The 18,026-nt window shown below is 41.7% G+C and overlaps 9 protein-coding genes across 9 annotated transcripts; 6 read left to right on the top strand and 3 right to left on the bottom strand.

The window, feature by feature from the left end:
* Window positions 1–156: 156 nt before the first annotated feature.
* FOA43_002725 (uncharacterized protein) lies at window positions 157–2,049 on the top strand (the record flags this gene model as incomplete). Its single annotated transcript, XM_038923009.1, has 2 exons — window positions 157–187; window positions 377–2,049. 2 exons carry the CDS (start codon window positions 157–159, stop codon window positions 2,047–2,049), a joined length of 1,704 nt encoding a protein of 567 aa, XP_038778937.1.
* Window positions 2,050–2,328: 279 nt separating this feature from the next.
* On the top strand, window positions 2,329–3,612 carry FOA43_002724 (uncharacterized protein; the record flags this gene model as incomplete). Its single annotated transcript, XM_038923008.1, has 1 exon — window positions 2,329–3,612. The coding sequence occupies one exon, from the start codon at window positions 2,329–2,331 to the stop codon at window positions 3,610–3,612; it is 1,284 nt and encodes a 427-aa protein (XP_038778936.1).
* Window positions 3,613–4,125: 513 nt separating this feature from the next.
* FOA43_002723 (uncharacterized protein) lies at window positions 4,126–5,070 on the top strand (the record flags this gene model as incomplete). Its single annotated transcript, XM_038923007.1, has 1 exon — window positions 4,126–5,070. The coding sequence occupies one exon, from the start codon at window positions 4,126–4,128 to the stop codon at window positions 5,068–5,070; it is 945 nt and encodes a 314-aa protein (XP_038778935.1).
* A 76-nt stretch (window positions 5,071–5,146) lies between these two features.
* On the bottom strand, window positions 5,147–6,847 carry FOA43_002722 (uncharacterized protein; the record flags this gene model as incomplete). Its single annotated transcript, XM_038923006.1, is given in 3 exon segments — window positions 5,147–6,653; window positions 6,665–6,672; window positions 6,839–6,847. 3 exon segments carry the CDS (start codon window positions 6,845–6,847, stop codon window positions 5,147–5,149), a joined length of 1,524 nt encoding a protein of 507 aa, XP_038778934.1.
* A 424-nt stretch (window positions 6,848–7,271) lies between these two features.
* Window positions 7,272–8,033, top strand: FOA43_002721 (uncharacterized protein; the record flags this gene model as incomplete). The annotated part of the gene is made up of 1 exon (XM_038923005.1): window positions 7,272–8,033. The coding sequence occupies one exon, from the start codon at window positions 7,272–7,274 to the stop codon at window positions 8,031–8,033; it is 762 nt and encodes a 253-aa protein (XP_038778933.1).
* Window positions 8,034–8,089: 56 nt separating this feature from the next.
* Window positions 8,090–10,645, bottom strand: FOA43_002720 (uncharacterized protein; the record flags this gene model as incomplete). Its single annotated transcript, XM_038923004.1, has 2 exons — window positions 8,090–9,616; window positions 9,845–10,645. 2 exons carry the CDS (start codon window positions 10,643–10,645, stop codon window positions 8,090–8,092), a joined length of 2,328 nt encoding a protein of 775 aa, XP_038778932.1.
* Window positions 10,646–10,782: 137 nt separating this feature from the next.
* On the top strand, window positions 10,783–12,702 carry FOA43_002719 (uncharacterized protein; the record flags this gene model as incomplete). The annotated part of the gene is made up of 1 exon (XM_038923003.1): window positions 10,783–12,702. The coding sequence occupies one exon, from the start codon at window positions 10,783–10,785 to the stop codon at window positions 12,700–12,702; it is 1,920 nt and encodes a 639-aa protein (XP_038778931.1).
* A 1,042-nt stretch (window positions 12,703–13,744) lies between these two features.
* FOA43_002718 (uncharacterized protein) lies at window positions 13,745–16,234 on the bottom strand (the record flags this gene model as incomplete). The annotated part of the gene is made up of 1 exon (XM_038923002.1): window positions 13,745–16,234. One exon carries the CDS (start codon window positions 16,232–16,234, stop codon window positions 13,745–13,747), a length of 2,490 nt encoding a protein of 829 aa, XP_038778930.1.
* A 659-nt stretch (window positions 16,235–16,893) lies between these two features.
* On the top strand, window positions 16,894–17,958 carry THR1 (Trihydroxynaphthalene reductase; the record flags this gene model as incomplete). Its single annotated transcript, XM_038923001.1, has 1 exon — window positions 16,894–17,958. One exon carries the CDS (start codon window positions 16,894–16,896, stop codon window positions 17,956–17,958), a length of 1,065 nt encoding a protein of 354 aa, XP_038778929.1.
* Between the last annotated feature and the right edge of the window lie 68 nt (window positions 17,959–18,026).

The following is an 18,026-nucleotide window of genomic DNA, read 5'->3' as shown; positions in this document are numbered from 1 at the left end:
TGTTTTATTTTATAATTTTTTCTCTATCTTGGTGTCTGGTGAATCCCGTATTGGAGCCGTAATAAAGTGTTAAGTGTTGAACAACAAGCGCTATTTTCGAAAATATACGCTACATACGAATTTTACGCGTTACAGATTAATTGAGTTTGAATCAAGATGAGCGAAAAAGCCTCTGAAGATCCTGTGGGTCCCGTTGAGCAGACGGAGCAGACGGAGCAAACAGAGCAGACGGAGCAAACAGAGCAGACGGAGCAAACAGAGACTGCGGAGCAAACAGAGCAAACAGAGCCTATGGAGCCTACGGAGACCGTTGGGAAAACTGAGCCCACCGAAACCGTTGAACATAATGGGCCCACCGAAACTGTGGTCAAGACAGACATTGATCAGAAGATCAGACAGCTTGAAGAGGATGCCCAGAAGTTTATTGCAAAGCAAAGCAAGCCGGTTATTATTCCCTCGTACGCCAAATGGTTTGACATGAACAAGATTCATGATATTGAGAAGCGATCGTTACCGGAGTTCTTTGCCGTAGAGTCTCGATTCAAGACTCCTAAGGTTTACAAGGAAATGAGAGATTTTATGATCAACACATACCGATTAAATCCCCTGGAATATCTCTCTGTCACTGCTGCTAGGAGGAACTTGGCAGGAGACGTAGCCTCTATTATGAGGATTCATGGATTTCTGATGAAGTGGGGGTTGATCAATTATCAGATCGATCCTAAAACTAAGTCATTCCGTACAGGTCCTCAGTATACCGGACATTTCCAGATCACCTTGGATAAGCCCACCGGATTTGAGCCGTTCATTCCAGAAGGAGCAGACATTAAGGTTGCAGGTGATGTTGATCATACTACTGATGTCGCTTCTACCGATGAGCCACCTCTCAAGAAACAGAAGACATCTCCTTCGCTTAAAGTTGATGAAATTCCTCTCAACTTAGAGCTAAGACATAACATCTACGACTCTACTCAGGATGCGTTCACATTGCGCAATGAGGAAACTAGTAAGAACACCAAATTTGCTGGAATTAAACAGCTTTACTGTAGCATTACTGGTAATGATATTACCGAAACAAGGTATCATAACCTCAAGAGTAAACAAAACATTTCATCGCGTGCGTTTGAGGATGGTCAGTTTCCTTCGACTTTCAAGAGCGCTGATTTTGTCAAATTGGACAAGATTCAGGCTGAATCTGATTCACGTCCTTGGTCAGATCAGGAGATATTGCTTTTATTGGAAGCTATAGAAATGTATGGAAATAACTGGAATTCCATCTGTGGTCATGTTGGTTCTAGGACCAAGGAGCAGTGTATAGCGAAGTTTATTCAACTTCCTATTGAAGATAGATACTTGGAGAAACAGCTTAGTAAGGAAACTTATCTGGATTATTTGAAGAGACTCAAACTCGGGAACGGCGAGGTTTCAGAGGACAACCATCAGGAAGGCATTGCCAACGGTATTCATAATGCAGTGAGTCAACTTGTGTCGAGTGTTGGTGATTCGGTGTTAACAGCAGAAGATTTAAAGAAAGATGGAGAAGCTAGTAAAGCAATCAAAAAGGCTTATGGTGCAATAATGGGAAACTGCGATGCCAAGTCAGAAATAGAACTCAGAAAGCAAGACGGGTTGATTTCATCAATATTGGAGCTTTCTTTGAAGAAGTTTGATCAAAAAATGGAACAATTGAAAGCCTTAGAGAGCCAGGTGTTGGAAGAAAAGCGAAGTTTGGCTCTGGAAAAGCATAATTTACTTATAGATAGGCTTTCTCTGAGAAAACAGGCACTTGCAGTGAGGACGAAATTGATCGAAGCAAGCGATCTTGGTGCCACAGATGAGGGACTACAACTCTGTGAAGAAGCTGTTTTTGAAGCCAATCGGGCTCCAAGAATCGTAGTGAGTAAGAAGAATGAGTTAATAACATCGAATGAGCAAGAAGGAGATGACGATAACGACAGCAGTATTCCCGATGGGGATAAGCAGGACGAGGGTAAAGTTCAGCCTATCAGTGTCATGGAACCTCAGAAGTATTCGATGTGGAGTGCTTAAACCTAAGGTAATGTAAAGTGAATAAATATACTATGAGACTGAGTAGTTTAGGCTTCGTTAGGTATACCAGGCATCACCCATTCTACCGGGCGTTTCATGAGCATGCCAATGATTACCGCGCCTTCTTCTTCCTCCCCCCCTTTTTTTTTCTCCTCACATTCGGCCTCCCCACTTTGGTGATTCCGCGGATATAGAAAACATAAATTTGACTCGTATCATTTTGCTCTTTTTGAATGTGACTTTTTCTTTCTTATTAACCAACTACACGTTCTTGTTACAATGTCTAGTAGTCGCCCCAAACCTTGGGAAGTCAGCTCTGGTACTTCTGGTGCCTCTGTTGGTCTTAATACAACTGGTTCTACGCAGACCCAGCAGGTTGCTCAATCTTCTCACATGAATACTTCTTCTGATAACTCAGATAACGCTCCAGCTCTTCCTGAGAAGCCACAGACACTCAGAAATGCAAGCACAGACATGAATACAAATACAAATAACCCTAGTGCCCCCGATTCATATGGCACTGGATATAATAATAATCCAGGTTATGGATCTGGCATTGGCTCCTATGGTTCTTATGGCTCTTATGGCTCTGGTATGTATGGTTCTGGTATGTATGGTTCCGGCATGTACGGTTCTGGAATGTACGGTTCTGGACTGGGTATGTACGGATCAGGACTGGGTATGGGAGGAGGAATGTTTGGTGGAAACAATTTTGCTGGCTCTTTGGCTCAGGGGACTGAAACCACCTTCCAGTTAATTGAAAGCTTTATAGGTGCGGTCACGGGATTTGCTCAGATGTTAGAGAGCACGTATTATGCCACCCATAACTCTTTTTTTACTATGATGTCTGTTGCAGAGCAGTTTTCTCATTTGAAGGATGCTCTAGGCTCGCTATTAGGCATTTACGCAGTGATGGGATGGATCAAAAAGCTTCTGCGTCGGTTGAAAGGCTCCAAAACGAGATTTTCTATCGATGAGTTCAAAAAATATCAGAAAAGAATTGAACAAAGTGGGCTAAACAGAAATAATAAGAGCATTAGCAATGGCAGCAATGATAACAATAAAAATGGCCGAGGCTCTTTGAAGCCGCTACTATTCTTTTTGGCTGCTGTATTTGGAATGCCTTATTTGTTGAAAAAATTGGTCACAACGGTTGCTAGACAGCAACAACAAAGAGTGCTACAACGGCGGCAGCAGCAGCAACAACAGCAGAATCAACAAGGAATTGCTGCAAGAAATGGAAACCTTATAGGAAATGCATTGGAGATTCTTGATCCAAAGAAGCTGGAATTTGCTAGAGTGATGTATAATTTCAATCCAGAGAACGAGCAAATGGAATTGGGTTTGAAGAAAGGAGATCTAGTTGCGATATTATCAAAAAGTGGGCCTAATGGAGAACCCTCTAATTGGTGGAGATGTAGATCAAGAGATGGACGACTTGGATTTGTGCCCTATAACTACTTGGAAGTTATTAAGAGAGTCAGGAACGGAGAGAAAGTGGTAAGTGCCGAGAAAAGTGATGATTCATTGAAGACAGGCTTAAAGAAGCAGGCCACTGAGTGAATAATCGTACTTTCTATCTCTGCGTAGTGATCATCTACATAGTTCAGTACTCAACAAGTTTTCACTAGGAAAATATCATAACTAGAGATACAAACCGACATTTGAACTGAAGAAAAGTAAGGGCAATCTCAAACATTGCTTCAACTACTATAGCTTATATTGGAGAATTTTCAAGATACTTAAAATTGAAGCTCACCATAGAGAGAAATCAGCTAAGAGCGGAGTATATAATAAGAAAACAAAACTGTGATTCAAATAACTCAATACTCTATTTGGAAACACTTTAGGTGGTATCCATGATGGCATCACTTATTTATTGGAGTTTGTAGTCTTTAATAATGAAATATACTACTTCATCTATCCTCTGCAGCAAATGCTTGTACGACACCATCATCTGATGTACCTTACCATCCGTGCACCAGATAAATTAGAGAGAGAAAAATATCTGCGATCTTATTTATGGGAGGTCACCTATATTCCCTCGATACTTTGTCTTCTGAGCAACAACCAACCATGTCAGAATACAAGGCTCATCATATGACAAAAAAGGACCGCAGACGGCTGCAAATTCAAGGCAAAATTCAGCGACTTGAGCAGCAATTTGAGGCCGATAAAGACTATCACTATCGAGATGCACTCATACAGTTACAATACAAACTAAGCTCCTTACATTCAGGAGACAATCCACAGTACATTCAAAAAGTTAGAGATTTTGAAGAACAACGAGATGCAGATTTATTGAGGCTTCGGTTGGCCGAGGAATATCAGGTCCAATCTATCAATAAGCAATTCAAAGAAGACTATGATAAGGCCTCCAAAGAAACAGAGGATATTGTACAGACAGTGAAACGAAAGCTCGAGGATCGCATAGTGAGCAAGATCTGCCAGTTGAAAGAAGACAAAGCACTCATCGACATAGCGACGTCCTCCTCATCGACTGGTCACGTGGGTACTCGATATCATCATCCTATAAATATAGGAGGAAACGGCAGTACGGCAGTGCGATCTGAAAGTGGGTACAATTCGGGCTTTGACTCGTCATCTTCATTCTTTTTTTCTTCTGATCGAAGGGTTCGCAGACAGAAGAGACACGAGGATGGAATCAGTTTTCTGTTACAGAGCAATGCCGACGATTCCTATGATTCTGGCACAGGTACAGGGACAGCAACAGGATACGGATCAAGTGGAGGTAGAAAGCGTCAAAGAACAACTCATGGAAAGAGCAAGTCACCAGCCTCAGATGATGGTTCACATAAACCTATCCTTACAAACAATGCTAAGCTTAATGTGTTTTTGTATGGAGAAGAGGTGCTCAAGAGAAAGGAGAAGGCTAGCATGAGATATTCTAGCAAGGGATATGAAGGATGTCCATCATTGAAACCACAGGAAGTTAATGAGGATCTGACGTTTCTTAGGAGTGCTACAGGGGTGATACAATCGCATAAGAGGAGAGGTTGAGCAATTCATACCATGTAAACCCAATAATCCATTAAGTGTATCCTAATTATGTACAAGTATCGATGAACAAATCATTTTACTCTTCTACAATCTCCAACTCATCATATATCTTTAACATCTTTTCCTTCACTTCAATCCTCATTTCATAGTAAAATCCTTCGATGCCTTCCGCAGGCCATTTCCTGAACAGCTCAAATGACAACTTGAAAGAACTCCTAAGCTCATTGACCACACTATTGCCAACCTGTTCTTTAATAAAGCTGGATAAGTATTTCTTATCATACTTGAAATCTTTAGAATTTGCATGTAACCTCTCATTATATTCAATGGAGCTCAATGCAAGGTCATTCAATTGAAGAACCATCTTCATATCTAGCTCCAAGTTCTCCGGAAGACTGACCAGCAGTTTCGAAAGAACATTTAACAACTGTGAGTTTATCAATGGTATCTTATTCTTAATCATAAGTTCGAGTATGTTGTTGACCTCAAACTTCTTTGCTTCTGTAAAAACCTCTGAATCACACAGAGAATCAAGAAAAACAGAGCAAATCATAGGCGAAGGTTTGAAATAATAGTAGATGAGTCTTGAAAAGTCCACCTTGTTCGCTCTGGGAGGTGCACTTCTGGCCCTATACAGTAAACTACCATTAAAAGCCTCGTATTGCCTAGCGAGTTTCCTCTCAACACGCGTAGGAAATATTGGCACACCCTCAGAAAAAGAATCCATCTTCAGAGGTCTTCGAGAAGTTAGCAGAGTCTCAAGCATGCCTTTGGCCAAAAAATAGTAACCAAAGCCGATAAGCTTGCGCAAAATGAGTTCGAACATTTGAGGATCCAAATGAATATGCTTCAATTGAACAAGACCAAGTAAATTGGCTAACTCTGATATTGAAGTTGACGTCTTAAGTAGAGTTATTAGCAAATCTCGATTAAGCGTCACCTTATTGGCCATCTCTTTCAAGACAATATCTCTTTTCTCAGGAAATTCGTTTAGAATTAAGTTCCATATCGATCTGGTAAAGATGAATCTGGATTGCAACTGCATAACACCGTTAAAACAAGAGTCCTTGTCAAGTTTATGCAAACTGGACATATTCTTTAGTGTGAAAAACACATACTTTGTCAACTCAAACCCTGTTAATGGGATATGATCATCTAACAAGTTCTTAAACAAGTCAACAAGTTTCTCTGAATCCAAGATATGATCTTCCTTCGACATTTTATAAGCTAGCACTTGACTCATAAACTTTTCAAACTCGAAACTTGTCAAATAAAGTGCTCTAGGCTCAGGTAACTCGAAATAAATGTCAACCATCTTCGATAAATCCTTCTTTCCAAGATTTATCACGAACTGTTGATGCAAGTAAAAGTCTGGCGCCAGTCTTTTCAACTTTAGTCGCTTGTTAATGACGGATAAGTTCTTCTGTGAATCGATTAAATGATCAGCCACATATTTCACCATCTGATTGATTCTGCGCTTCTTCTGAAGTGGCTCCGAGGTACTTCTTCGTACCGATTTGTCGAGCTCAAAATCTTCCAACCTTAAGCCAAGTTGATACATGCCAAATCTGGAAAGTTGTCGGCTATAACATACTTTAAACCCTGAATAGAGCTTTTGTCTTTGAAGATCGGTACAAACTGTATCTTTGAAAGATACTAGCCTACCATCAACTTGTTCTTTAGTGATACTTTCTGTTAGGTAATTATACCACCCAAGTGATGATGTAGGAGTGTTAAGTATTCGCTGGGGCGCCCTTTTGAGGCTCACTTTGGCCATGAATTCATCAGGATTGACTCTGGCCTTGGATTGTTCAACCTGAACTTGAGGCACCTTTGTACTGACTAAAGAAGGATCAAGTCTAACCTGGCCAAGAAGATATGTGGACCCAGGACGATATAGAAGTGTCGAATACCGTCGCAGTAACCCAGACAGCATGGTCTTTTCAGTATGTAGATATATCATTAGTGAAATCAAATTAAGTTCGAACAATAGATGGGCATGAAAAGTCTAAATGAAGACAGCACAGCCTGAGAAAGAAAATAGTTGCATTTTTCATCGATTTGCACAGCCTTATTCTAGACTATTCGGTATCTTTCAAGAAATGGAGGGATAACTATAATAAAAGAGATAGACGGTTTCGAACTAGAATAACAAGATCAACAGTCAAGTTACGCTTTTCCTTCTATTCGATTGATCTGCCATGTTTGGCTCAACTTTAGCAGGCAGAGCGATCAGTTTGGCACAACAGATTGACTCATCTCAGTATACAATTAAATACGATGAACTTTCGGTGAAGAACGTATATCATTTGTCGATCTTTCTGTTACCCAACATTCAATTTGACCCTTCATTTGTTGCTCTGATCTACTACCAGTTCCAGGTGAATGGTAGGGACGCCTCTGCACCACCTTTTGTCAGTACCGAGTTTAAGCTATTAGGAGGTCTCACTGCACAGAAACAGAGTGCTATATTCAAGATCAACCCGGGGAACATAGGGTCGATCGACGTTGCATCCTCTGTTATGCCATCAGAGGGTGACATAGATATGGATGGATCTGGTGAAGGTACTGGTGGTACTGGTGGTACTGGTACTGGTACTGGTACGGAAGGTACTTCGGCCTCGATCATATTAGGCATCTCGATCGAACCTAATGATACTGCATTGCCTCAGCTAGAACAGCTAAAATTATCAGGAGCAACGAACGCTGCATATAACTCACAGTCATTGGTTACTGTGAATTCCCCGGCAAACGCTGCTCTTGCTGCATCTAAGGACCTTACTCAATCGCAGGTTCTTGAATTTTCCAATAAGATTATCGGTAACGCTTACAATTTCTTAAGTTCTTTTGCGGACTCAAATAACAAAGTATCCATGAACAAGTTCAATGACTGGTGGAACAGGTTCAAGAGTCGGATGAGCAGCGATCCTGGGTATTTAAAGAGGTTGTGTGAAGCAGAGTGAGCGTCTTTTATGTACAGATATTTAATTAATGGTTTATATGTATACAACTCCTTCTTTCAAGCGTGATTCAAAGCTTCTGCAAAGTCGGCAATTCTATTCTCGGTTTCTTTCATGCCTAGAATATTGATAATGGTGTGCATATTGGTACCTGATTGAGGTCCACTGAGAGCATACCGAAGTGTTTGATAGACGGATTTTCTCTTTATTCCTGGAATACTCTCCGCTATCTGCTTAATGGTCTGACTCATGTTTTCAACAGATAACCCCACTGAATTGTCCCTCAATTGTTGGACGATCTTCCTGATAGTATCAGTATCCAACTTTGTGCTCTTCAAAAATGAATCTATGGAATAAGAAGGCTTGATGAAGAAATACCAATACTGTTCTGTATCGAGTTCATCTACTTTACTCAAAGCCGAACCCACAGCTGTTAATACCTTATCTACTTCATTCTTAGACAAGTGAGGCAAATTCAAAGTAGTACTAAGCTTATGAAAGATGTCGTCCAAGCTTTTTTTGTAGAACTCTGACTCAGTATCTGCAAGCTTTTTACCCAAGTAATGCTTGTTAAAGAATTCGAGCTTGCTAAAGTCGACCTTAGCATTACCCTTGGTAAGACCTTCCAGCGAGAACTCGTTCTCTAATTCTTGCAAACTGAATATCTCGCTGGACTTTTTGCCATACGTACGTTTGGGAGACCAACCAAATAAGACACTGAAGTTTATGAGAGCCTCAGGTAAATAACCTTTGGCCTTAAGTGACATTATATCTATGTCCCCCGATCTTTTGGATAACTTTCTGTTATCAACAGTGGTAAGTAATGGTATATGAATGAATTTAGGAGGTTTCCAGCCAAAAGCATTGTACAATGCAACGTGTTTAGGGGTGGAAGCAAGCCATTCTTCACCTCTGATGACATGTGTGATCTTCATCAAGTGATCATCAATCACATTAGCCATGTGGTAAGTGGGTAAGCCATCACTTTTCAATAGCACAGGATCCTCATAACGAACATCAACGGGGTTTATCTGGATCTGTTGATCGATTTCACCGTGTAAGAGATCCGTAAATATTGGATAACGCTTAGGAGAAACAAATCTGACTGTAAACTCCTCACCATTGGCACATTTGACATCCGATTGTTCCTTAGTGTAATGATTCAAACAGTAACGATCATAAGATGCCGTGGTTGGTGGCTTGAGTAGTCTTGCCGAGTCACGAAGCTGATCCAATCTATGCTTCGAGCAGTAGCATCTATATGCAAAGCCTTTATCTAGCAAAATTCGTACATACTTGGCGTATATTTTCGATCTATCACTCTGTCGATATGGAAAATAAGGACCCCCTTGTATCGGTCCTTCATCGATATTCATACCAAGCCATTTCAACGTCTCATATATATTCTGTTCAGCACCTTGAACCAACCTCTTCTGATCAGTGTCTTCCAATCTAAGGAGAAATTGACCGTGTGTTGATTTTGCCGCAAGATAATTGTATAGAGCAGTCCTTAAAGAGCCCAAATGCAAGAAACCAGTAGGGGAAGGAGCAAAACGGGCTCTCACAGGCTCAGCAGGCTCAGCAGGCTGTACTAATGGGTCATCTCTTAGTGAAAATTTATTATGGTGATGACCAGCTAGCTGTCTGGAAGTGCTATGAAACGAACGGAGATTTCGAACGAGAACCATCAGTTTCTAGAAGGAGCTGAAGTTGGTGAACAAGAAAGAAAAATCCTATTAATCCATGACACCTCGAATCGCGATATCTATCTATTTAACTACCACTAATAAAAATAACAATACAACCACCAAGACCAAGATTGTACACCAGTCTCCCCTTTCCCGTAGAGCCTCTCTAAATCTGCGTATATTACGTTGTCCTCTGATCAATCTGACGTTAGTTCTGTCCATTCCATTTTCTAGATCATCCAATAAAACCATATGATCATTCACCTCACCGTTGATCTGTAGAGACATTTCGTGCTGTCTACTTACCGAGTCACCAAGATGATCCAATGTTTGGTCTTGATTTATAATTTCCTGCTGATTGCTAATAAATATTTGCTTGTTTGACAACATCTGTGACGAGGTCTGTGACGTGGTGGACGCCTGAGACGAGAGCGACTCATTATCTTGGAACAAAACATCTCTATCGTCCTTATATTTGGTAGGTTCAGCGTCCACAAGATTATCCTTAAAGCGTACGGATTTCTTATGCTTCGAAGAGATACTTGGATTCAAGGTCATGTCGACCATATCCTCGTCGTATCCTCCTCCGTTTTCCCCATTTGCATTTTCCCTCACTTCCTCTATCTTGGTTCTATCAAACGTATAGCCTTCTACTTCAACCTCTGGAAGAGAACTTAAAGCTTTATCGTATATCCCCAATAAACTTACAAGAGCATCGTATTCATTCTCCGAAAACTCATCCTCGAAGAGAATCTCAATGTACTTGAGGGAGTTATCAATCTTCCTCAAAGTAGATGTCAACTCTTCGTTACTGTCTATAGTAGGAGCGGTATCTGAGACGCTTTTGAGAGTTTCATATTCATCAACATTAGACACCAGTTCTTGAATAAGCGTCGATAACTTGAGAATCTGCTGGTGCAATGCCATCTTGAAGAAGAAGGACTATAGGTAGATTCCGAATGAAATTTATGTGCATAAATTCGTTCCAGAAAAACTATTAATGAGGATTCCTTCATCCTCAACGTGGCCTTTTCTGTTTAAGTATCAAGCATTGAATTGCCGGTATGGACAGCATCAGAGTTGTCGTATGCGGCGATGAAGGCGTAGGTAAATCTAGTCTCATCGCATCACTCATTAAAGAAAAATTCGTTCCAAACATTCAACACGTGATTCCAGAATTGGTTATCCCTAGAGACTTCTCCAACAGCTCTCACTCTCCAAACTTCACCATTCTTATAGACACCACTCCTTCCGACATATTCTCTTTTCAATATGAGGTTAGGAAGGCCGATGTCATTTGGTTGGTCTATTCCGATCATTATACCTATGAACGAATCTCTCTATATTGGATTCCTACTTTCAGATCTATGGGTGTTAACCTACCTATTGTTTTATGCGACAATATGATTGATCTTGACAAGACGGTAGAATCAGACACCATACTCAATGAAGAGTTTATTCCCCTTCTACGAGAGTTTAAGGAGATCGAGGCATGTATTCGGTGCAGTGCCAAGGAAAATTACAACGTTAATCAGGCATTTTATCTATGCCAGAGGTCTGTAACTCATCCTATTGCTCCTTTATACGACTATAAAGATAGCAGTTTGAAACCTTTGGCTGTAGATGCTTTAAAGAGAGTCTTTTATCTTTGTGATCGCGATCAGGATGGATATCTCAATGATAACGAACTTCTTCAATTACAGGAGAAGGGCTTTCATAAAACCATGGATATCAACGAGCTATCGCTGATTAAATCCACTCTTGATACTTCTCTTTTTGGTTCTGCTGGTGAGAAAGGTATTACGGAACAAGGATTTTTAGCATTAAACAAGTTGTACGTCGAAACAGGACGTCATGAGACCATCTGGGGTATATTGAGAGCGTTTCATTACACCGATTCGTTGTCCATCGAGGACAACGTTCTTTATCCGAAGATGGATGTTTGGCCCAATTCTAGTGTAGAACTATCCCCTAAAGGTTATCAGTTTCTTGTGGATTTGTTTTTATTGTTCGATAAGGATAACGATGGAGGCTTGAATGAGGAAGAACTTACTAAGATGTTTTACCCAACGCCGGGAATTCCTCCATCATGGAAGGAGTCTGGTTTTCCAAGAAGCGTGGTCTGTAATGAACAAGGAGACGTTACATTACAAGGCTGGTTGTCTCAATGGGTTATGACCACGTTTCTTGATTGTAGAACGGTACTCGAATACCTTGGATATTTCGGTTATGGCGATTCTTTAGATGGAAGCAGTCGTAAGGATGAACCTACAACTTCTGCATTAAGAATCACTCGCCAAAGAAAGATGCGAAAACACAACGGCAAATCCTATAGATCTACGGTTGCTGATAGAACTGTGTTCAATTGTTTTATATTGGGGGCTAGAGGTTGTGGGAAAACATCATTACTTGAATCATTTCTCAGTCGTCAGTATAGTCCTACATATTCGCCCACAATTCAGCCTGTCATTGCTGTGAACAACGTTGAATTGAAAGGAGGTAAGCAATGCTACCTTATAATGCAGGAATTGGGTGAATTGGAGAGTGCTATTTTGGAGAACAAGACAAAACTTGAAACATGTGATGTTCTCTGCCTTGCATATGATTCTAGCGATCCGGAATCGTTTCAATACCTCATCGATCTACGTTCAAAGTACCCGGAACTGGACGAAGTACCTGTGGTATACGTCGCATTGAAGGCTGATCTCGATAGACAACAGCAAAGAGCAGATCAACAACCTGAACCTTACACTAGATCACTTAATCTGCCTCCTCCATTACATATCTCGTCTAGCTGGATCTCTTCGTTAAGCGAACTTCTTAGCCAGTTAGTAGAGGCTGCGGCTACTCCTAAACTGGCGACCCCTGGATTGGATCCCGAGAAGGATACAGAGTCGCTGATCAATCCATTTACCATTGGATGTACTGCCGTTGGCTGCATGATGCTAGTATCTACATGGTACTTAAAAGGCTGGAGGAGGTGATGATTCTCGTATTTCATTTATTTATTTTATGCAAATTAATGTATTTTAGATTTATGCATTTGAGGTAGCACGATCAGGAAGGTTGAACTTACATCATTCTTCTGTGCCTTGTTGTCTATCATTTAGAATGCCTTTCGCATCTACAATTTGCTACATCATCTTGTCCACCTTCTCCTTTGTTTTTTGTCTGTATTATCATCCTCCAAAAGGCTCACGAGATGACCCGGTGGTCATTAAATCACGGATTACTAGGATCTCTGTCGTGGTAGCTTCTCTTGTGTTCTTTGCTCCTTTGATTATGACGTTTGTCATCGGTTCTTCGCCTTCATATTGGCAAAGTCTCGAATATTTAGGACTGCCCTTTCATCTCCATACAATCTTAGATATCGTCCGTGTCTGGCTTCTTTTCTCGGGACTCTTCTTTGCACCAATCATTGATAATTTTGTGGAAGATTATCTTAATGGTCCCAACATAACCAATACTCCTACTTCATTTTCGATCTACAAATTTCGTGACCTAATATTTGCGCCTGCTGCCGAAGAGGTTGTCTTCACAGGCATCACAGCTGGAATGTTTGGTCCTTTCATAGAACAGGATCCAGACCTTAAAGAAACCGTCATCATCCTAACACCACTTCTCTTTGGGATTGCACATTTACATCACGGCATAGAACTTCGGAATCAGGGTTATCCAATTGGTGGAGTACTTTTGACCGTAATATTTCAATTCATATACACCACCTTTTTCGGAATCTTGACAAATCTTATATTCTTCAACAGTCAGTCTATATGGACATGTATAGCTGCCCATTCTTTCTGTAACTTCTTTGGAGTTCCTAAGTTCAATTTGAAGACAGACAACCTGATACGAAAATACAGCTATTGGGGTCTCTTGGCCTTTGGAATATGGTTCTTCAGATCTCGTTTCAATAGTCTAACTCTACCCATCAGTACTCTGTAAATTTGTTTAGTATAGTATAGTATAGTATGATATATATCGTCCTAAATGCATGGAAACAAGTCTATGTATGTATCTCTTTGATTAGTTCAGTATGCTATCCCTACCATACATCTCTTCGATATGTCTGGACTCGTCGTAAGTTTCGTCCGAAGGTTTCTCCAGATCCACCGTCTCGCACAAAGTTCCATCTTCGTATCCAGCCCCCAATGCTTCTTGTTGGTGATCAATTGGAAACATCTGGTCCTGCTGTTGCTGTTGAAGGTAAAGTGTGTGATTTACCAGATTCAAATATGCATACATGAAGTTACTGAGCAGAACCTGCTGGTACAAAGGTCTCTTTGGGTCTGCCAACTTCAAATGCGACAGTCGGTATACTGCTCTCTCTACATGAATAGGAAATCGGTAATCCAACATAATCAACGTAGATTTGGACACCGGTGGTAGAGGGAAGCCGAATGCTGAGTCTCTCATTTCCAGAGGCTGGTTTGGCTTCGCATTTCGGTGAGCCAATTTGAGCGATTGTTTAAGAGCTTCAGTAGAGGACTCCACAGAGGGTTCTGCAAATGGTTCAGATGATGTCAGGGAACGAGATGGCTGCTCTTCAGATGATTCCTGTATTTCTGCATGATTGAGGTCATGATGTGGTTGTGATTTTTGCTGCCGCTGATGCTGTTGTTGTTGTTGTTGTTGTTGTTGTTGCTGACGTTGTTGGGCATTAACAAGAGATGGCAATAGCGATTGGTTGTCCACTTGTTTATCCAATTGTTTAACCAATTGCCTCTCCCTCCCGTCATTGTGATTATGTCCACCTTGAACGTCGTGCTTTCCGTGCTTCTTACGATGTTGCAACTGCCTTTGCATCAGTTGCTGTTGCTGAAGAGCACTAGCACTGTGGTCCTGATGATTCGGTTGTGCCGGAAGCGGAGCACGAGGAATAACCTTTTGAGCCTCAAAAGTGTATCGATGATGACGAGACGTTATATGAAGGTCTTCTTTGGGGGTCTCTAAGGGCTTAGTAACTCGTGCCTGAGCTTCAACTCCTTCCTCTGACTCTGGTGGAGACTCTGGCAGTGAATTCTCCTTGATACGCGATGAATGATGATGAAACACTGCTTTAAGTTCCATAATTGTCTTACTGTTGGACTCAACCGCAGAGTCGTATTTGTCAACAGACTTTGAGCGGAAACGAAATATGTTGGAGATTGATCCTTTTCTTTCTCTGTAAGGAGAAGAGGCTTGAGGGGGTACAGGTGGCGAGGAAGGTGAAGAGGGGGGTTCTTTCTCGGATGAAAGCGATGATGAAGATGAAGATGGAGAAGGGGATGCAGAATGATCTTCGACAGGACCATGTCTGTCCCGCACATGTTCCATGGGTGACCTTTTTTCCTTATGGCCAAGCCAGTTCCATCCGGAGTGCTTAGATGATTGTAACGGAAGAGGCGAAGTCGGAGAGGATGAAAAGGCCTGCAGTGGAATCGCCGATTGTGTACCTATATTTGGGGTATTGGGTAGCGGAGGAAGTCTACTGGAAGGAGTGGTGATGGATGAAGAAGAAGGAGAAACAGAAGAATGTATCGGAATCTCTGGAAGCTCTTTATTGGTCAACGAAGGTGCGCTAACTTGACGCGTCTGTTTTCTTCTCTCTCTCAACATCTTCGGACCCCCACTTTTCCGATAGGTAGTCCAGCGGGCTCTTTTAAGCCCGTTACCTTCAGAAGTTGGTATTGGAAGATCATCATCAATGGCGGGCTTCAGAGTCGTCATCGAAGACGGCACAGGAGCCTGATTTCTCAACCGAGAGGCCTGATGGGCTGTCAAACTGTTGGAACGGGAAAGGGGAAGGTCAGTACTCTTCCCATACAGTTCCATCTCCAATTCGGTAAAGCCAAGAGATGATGAAGAAAGAGTCCTAGCTAAAGTAACGGCATCCGTCGAGTCCATACCCGCAAGATGCGACAAGTTCTGCAATTCGGCACTAAGTTCCTTCAAAGACGGCTGACTGGAGCTGCGATGGGGTCTAGAAGAAGATGATGAAAGTGTAGAAATGTTCTGTGTATATTCTGAAGAAAGAGAAGAACGATTGGATCTAGTCTTGGACTTATCCAACTTGGATGTGATCTCTTGCACCGTCTCCTGGACGTATTTTCTGAAATTATCGGGTGCCAACTTCGGATGCGCCGTTGCAGGAACCCACATCAACTTATTAGAGTCTAATATGACATTTTCTGCGTCATACGAGGAGTGATCATCGTCGTTGTTGTTATTGCTGTTTCTATTAAAGTGCTCAAAGTTGTCTGCTGCAGAGTCATCATCATCGCTTTGCTCCTCACAAAGACTAGAATGCTTGGCAGCTATGGATGAAGAGGAAGAACTGGTAGAAGAAGACGTGGGACTCCTGTGAACATCTATGTAATTTAGGTCAACGAATTCAGACTCATCGGGTGGAAGATCAGGATCATAATTTAGACTGTTACCAATGGAGAGACGCTTGAGAGCTTTGACGACATTCAGTTCTTGCTCAACAGCATGAGAAGCTGCCAAAAGTTCTTCGTGCGTAGATTTTCGAGACATCGATTTGGGGCCCGATAGTCAAGGAAGGAATGATTGAGTGAGATGCCAATTGTACAAAAATTGGGAGTTTCTAAGGGGAGTCTAAGTTAAGGAAAGTATGGTGGAAACGGATGCAACGACTAGTAGTTGTCGTGATCCCAAAAGAAGATGAAGCTTTAGGAAGAAAAAAGGATTGTAGCCAGAAAGCTATTGGGAAATGATTAGAGGGACGGATCGCTATTGCAGATCAATCTTATCGTGGACCATTCATTGAGTGGAAAATTTTTTAAGCAGGACGCGACTAAGCACCGTGCTAGAAATGGGAGAAACTGAGAGGCGCGTACGAGAAAGAGGGACTAAGCAGCAGAATGGTCTATGATTAATAAATAAGTTTGATCCAATGCAGTTGTGAAAGAAGTCTTGATAGAATATATTGTATGGAGACACGATGAACGTAAAGGTTTTGGTTACAAGCTAGTGAAGCAGGCCACCGGGACTCCTGACAGCTCTGACAGCTCTGGTAGCTCTGGTAGCTCTGACAGCTGAAAATTGTTTTACAGTGTTTTCTTGGCGCGAATATTAAGGACCTTTTTTTTCCAGTTTTTCTCATTGAGACAAGAGTCTAATGACTGTTAGTCATAGTTGGATTATCGGGCCAGCTGCTCTTCCAAGCCACTAAAATGTCTCGAGAATTCACTATAAAGGTTCCAGCATCGTCTGCGAACATAGGGCCAGGCTTTGATGTTTTAGGTATTGCTTTAAACTTGTATCTGTCGATCAACGTCAAGATTGACGCTCATCAGTATGGAGAGCTTTCTCTTCAAGATCCTAACAACTGTATTTTAAGTTACGAGGGAGAGGGAGCAGATGTGGTTCCCTTGCAGTCAGATAAGAATTTGCTTACTCAGATGGCTTTGTATGTGTTACGTTGCCACGGCATTAACCATTTTCCACTAGGCACCAAGATTTCAGTGCACAACCAGGTTCCATTTGGTAGAGGGCTTGGTTCTTCTGGCACTGCCGTTGTTGGTGGAGCCTTATTAGGAAATGCCATTGGAGAATTGGGCTTATCTAAGCAGAGATGCCTAGATTACTGTCTTATGGTAGAGAGACACCCAGATAACATAAGTGCAACAATGATGGGAGGCTTTGTGGGTTCGTTTTTGAGACAGTTGAGCGACAAAGGATATCAGTTAGTTCACCAGCCCTTGAAGAATGTGTTGGAAAATTTCTCTGCTGACTCTACCATAGATGCTCCGCTTAACCTCGGTACGCACGTGACATATAATTGGTGCCAGAAGATCAAATGCGTAGCTATTATACCTCAGTTTGAAGTCAGCACTTCCAAATCACGGTCTGTTCTTCCTGAAAGTTACAAGAGGGCTGATGTTGTGTTTAATTTGCAAAGATTGGCTGTGTTGACGTCTGCTGTTGGCTCGGACATTCCGGACCCTGCCCTAATTTACCCTGCTATGCAAGACAGGCTTCATCAACCTTATAGGAAGGCGTTGATCCCAGGCCTTTCCTCAGTTGTGTCAGAATTCACTCCACAGACTCATACGGGACTCTTGGGTATCTGCTTGAGCGGTGCAGGACCAACCATTCTTTGCTTGGCCACGGAAAACTTTGAAAGGATAGCCCGGGATATTGTAGCCAGATTTAAGCAAGAAAAAGTCGAATGCAAGTGGCTATTACTAGAGCCAGCTTACGATGGAGCTACAGTGGAAGAGGTCAGTAAATTATGAAGTAGCATACATTTTAATACTATAGAATACTGTCTTTACTTAGCGAAGGAATGGGTCAGAACAGAGCA

Source organism: Brettanomyces nanus, chromosome 3 (genome assembly GCF_011074865.1).
Source record: "Brettanomyces nanus chromosome 3, complete sequence".
Lineage (NCBI taxonomy): Eukaryota > Fungi > Ascomycota > Pichiomycetes > Pichiales > Pichiaceae > Brettanomyces > Brettanomyces nanus.
The sequence above is the reverse complement of the archived record's forward strand: the minus strand, read 5'-3'. Positions and strand labels throughout refer to the sequence as shown.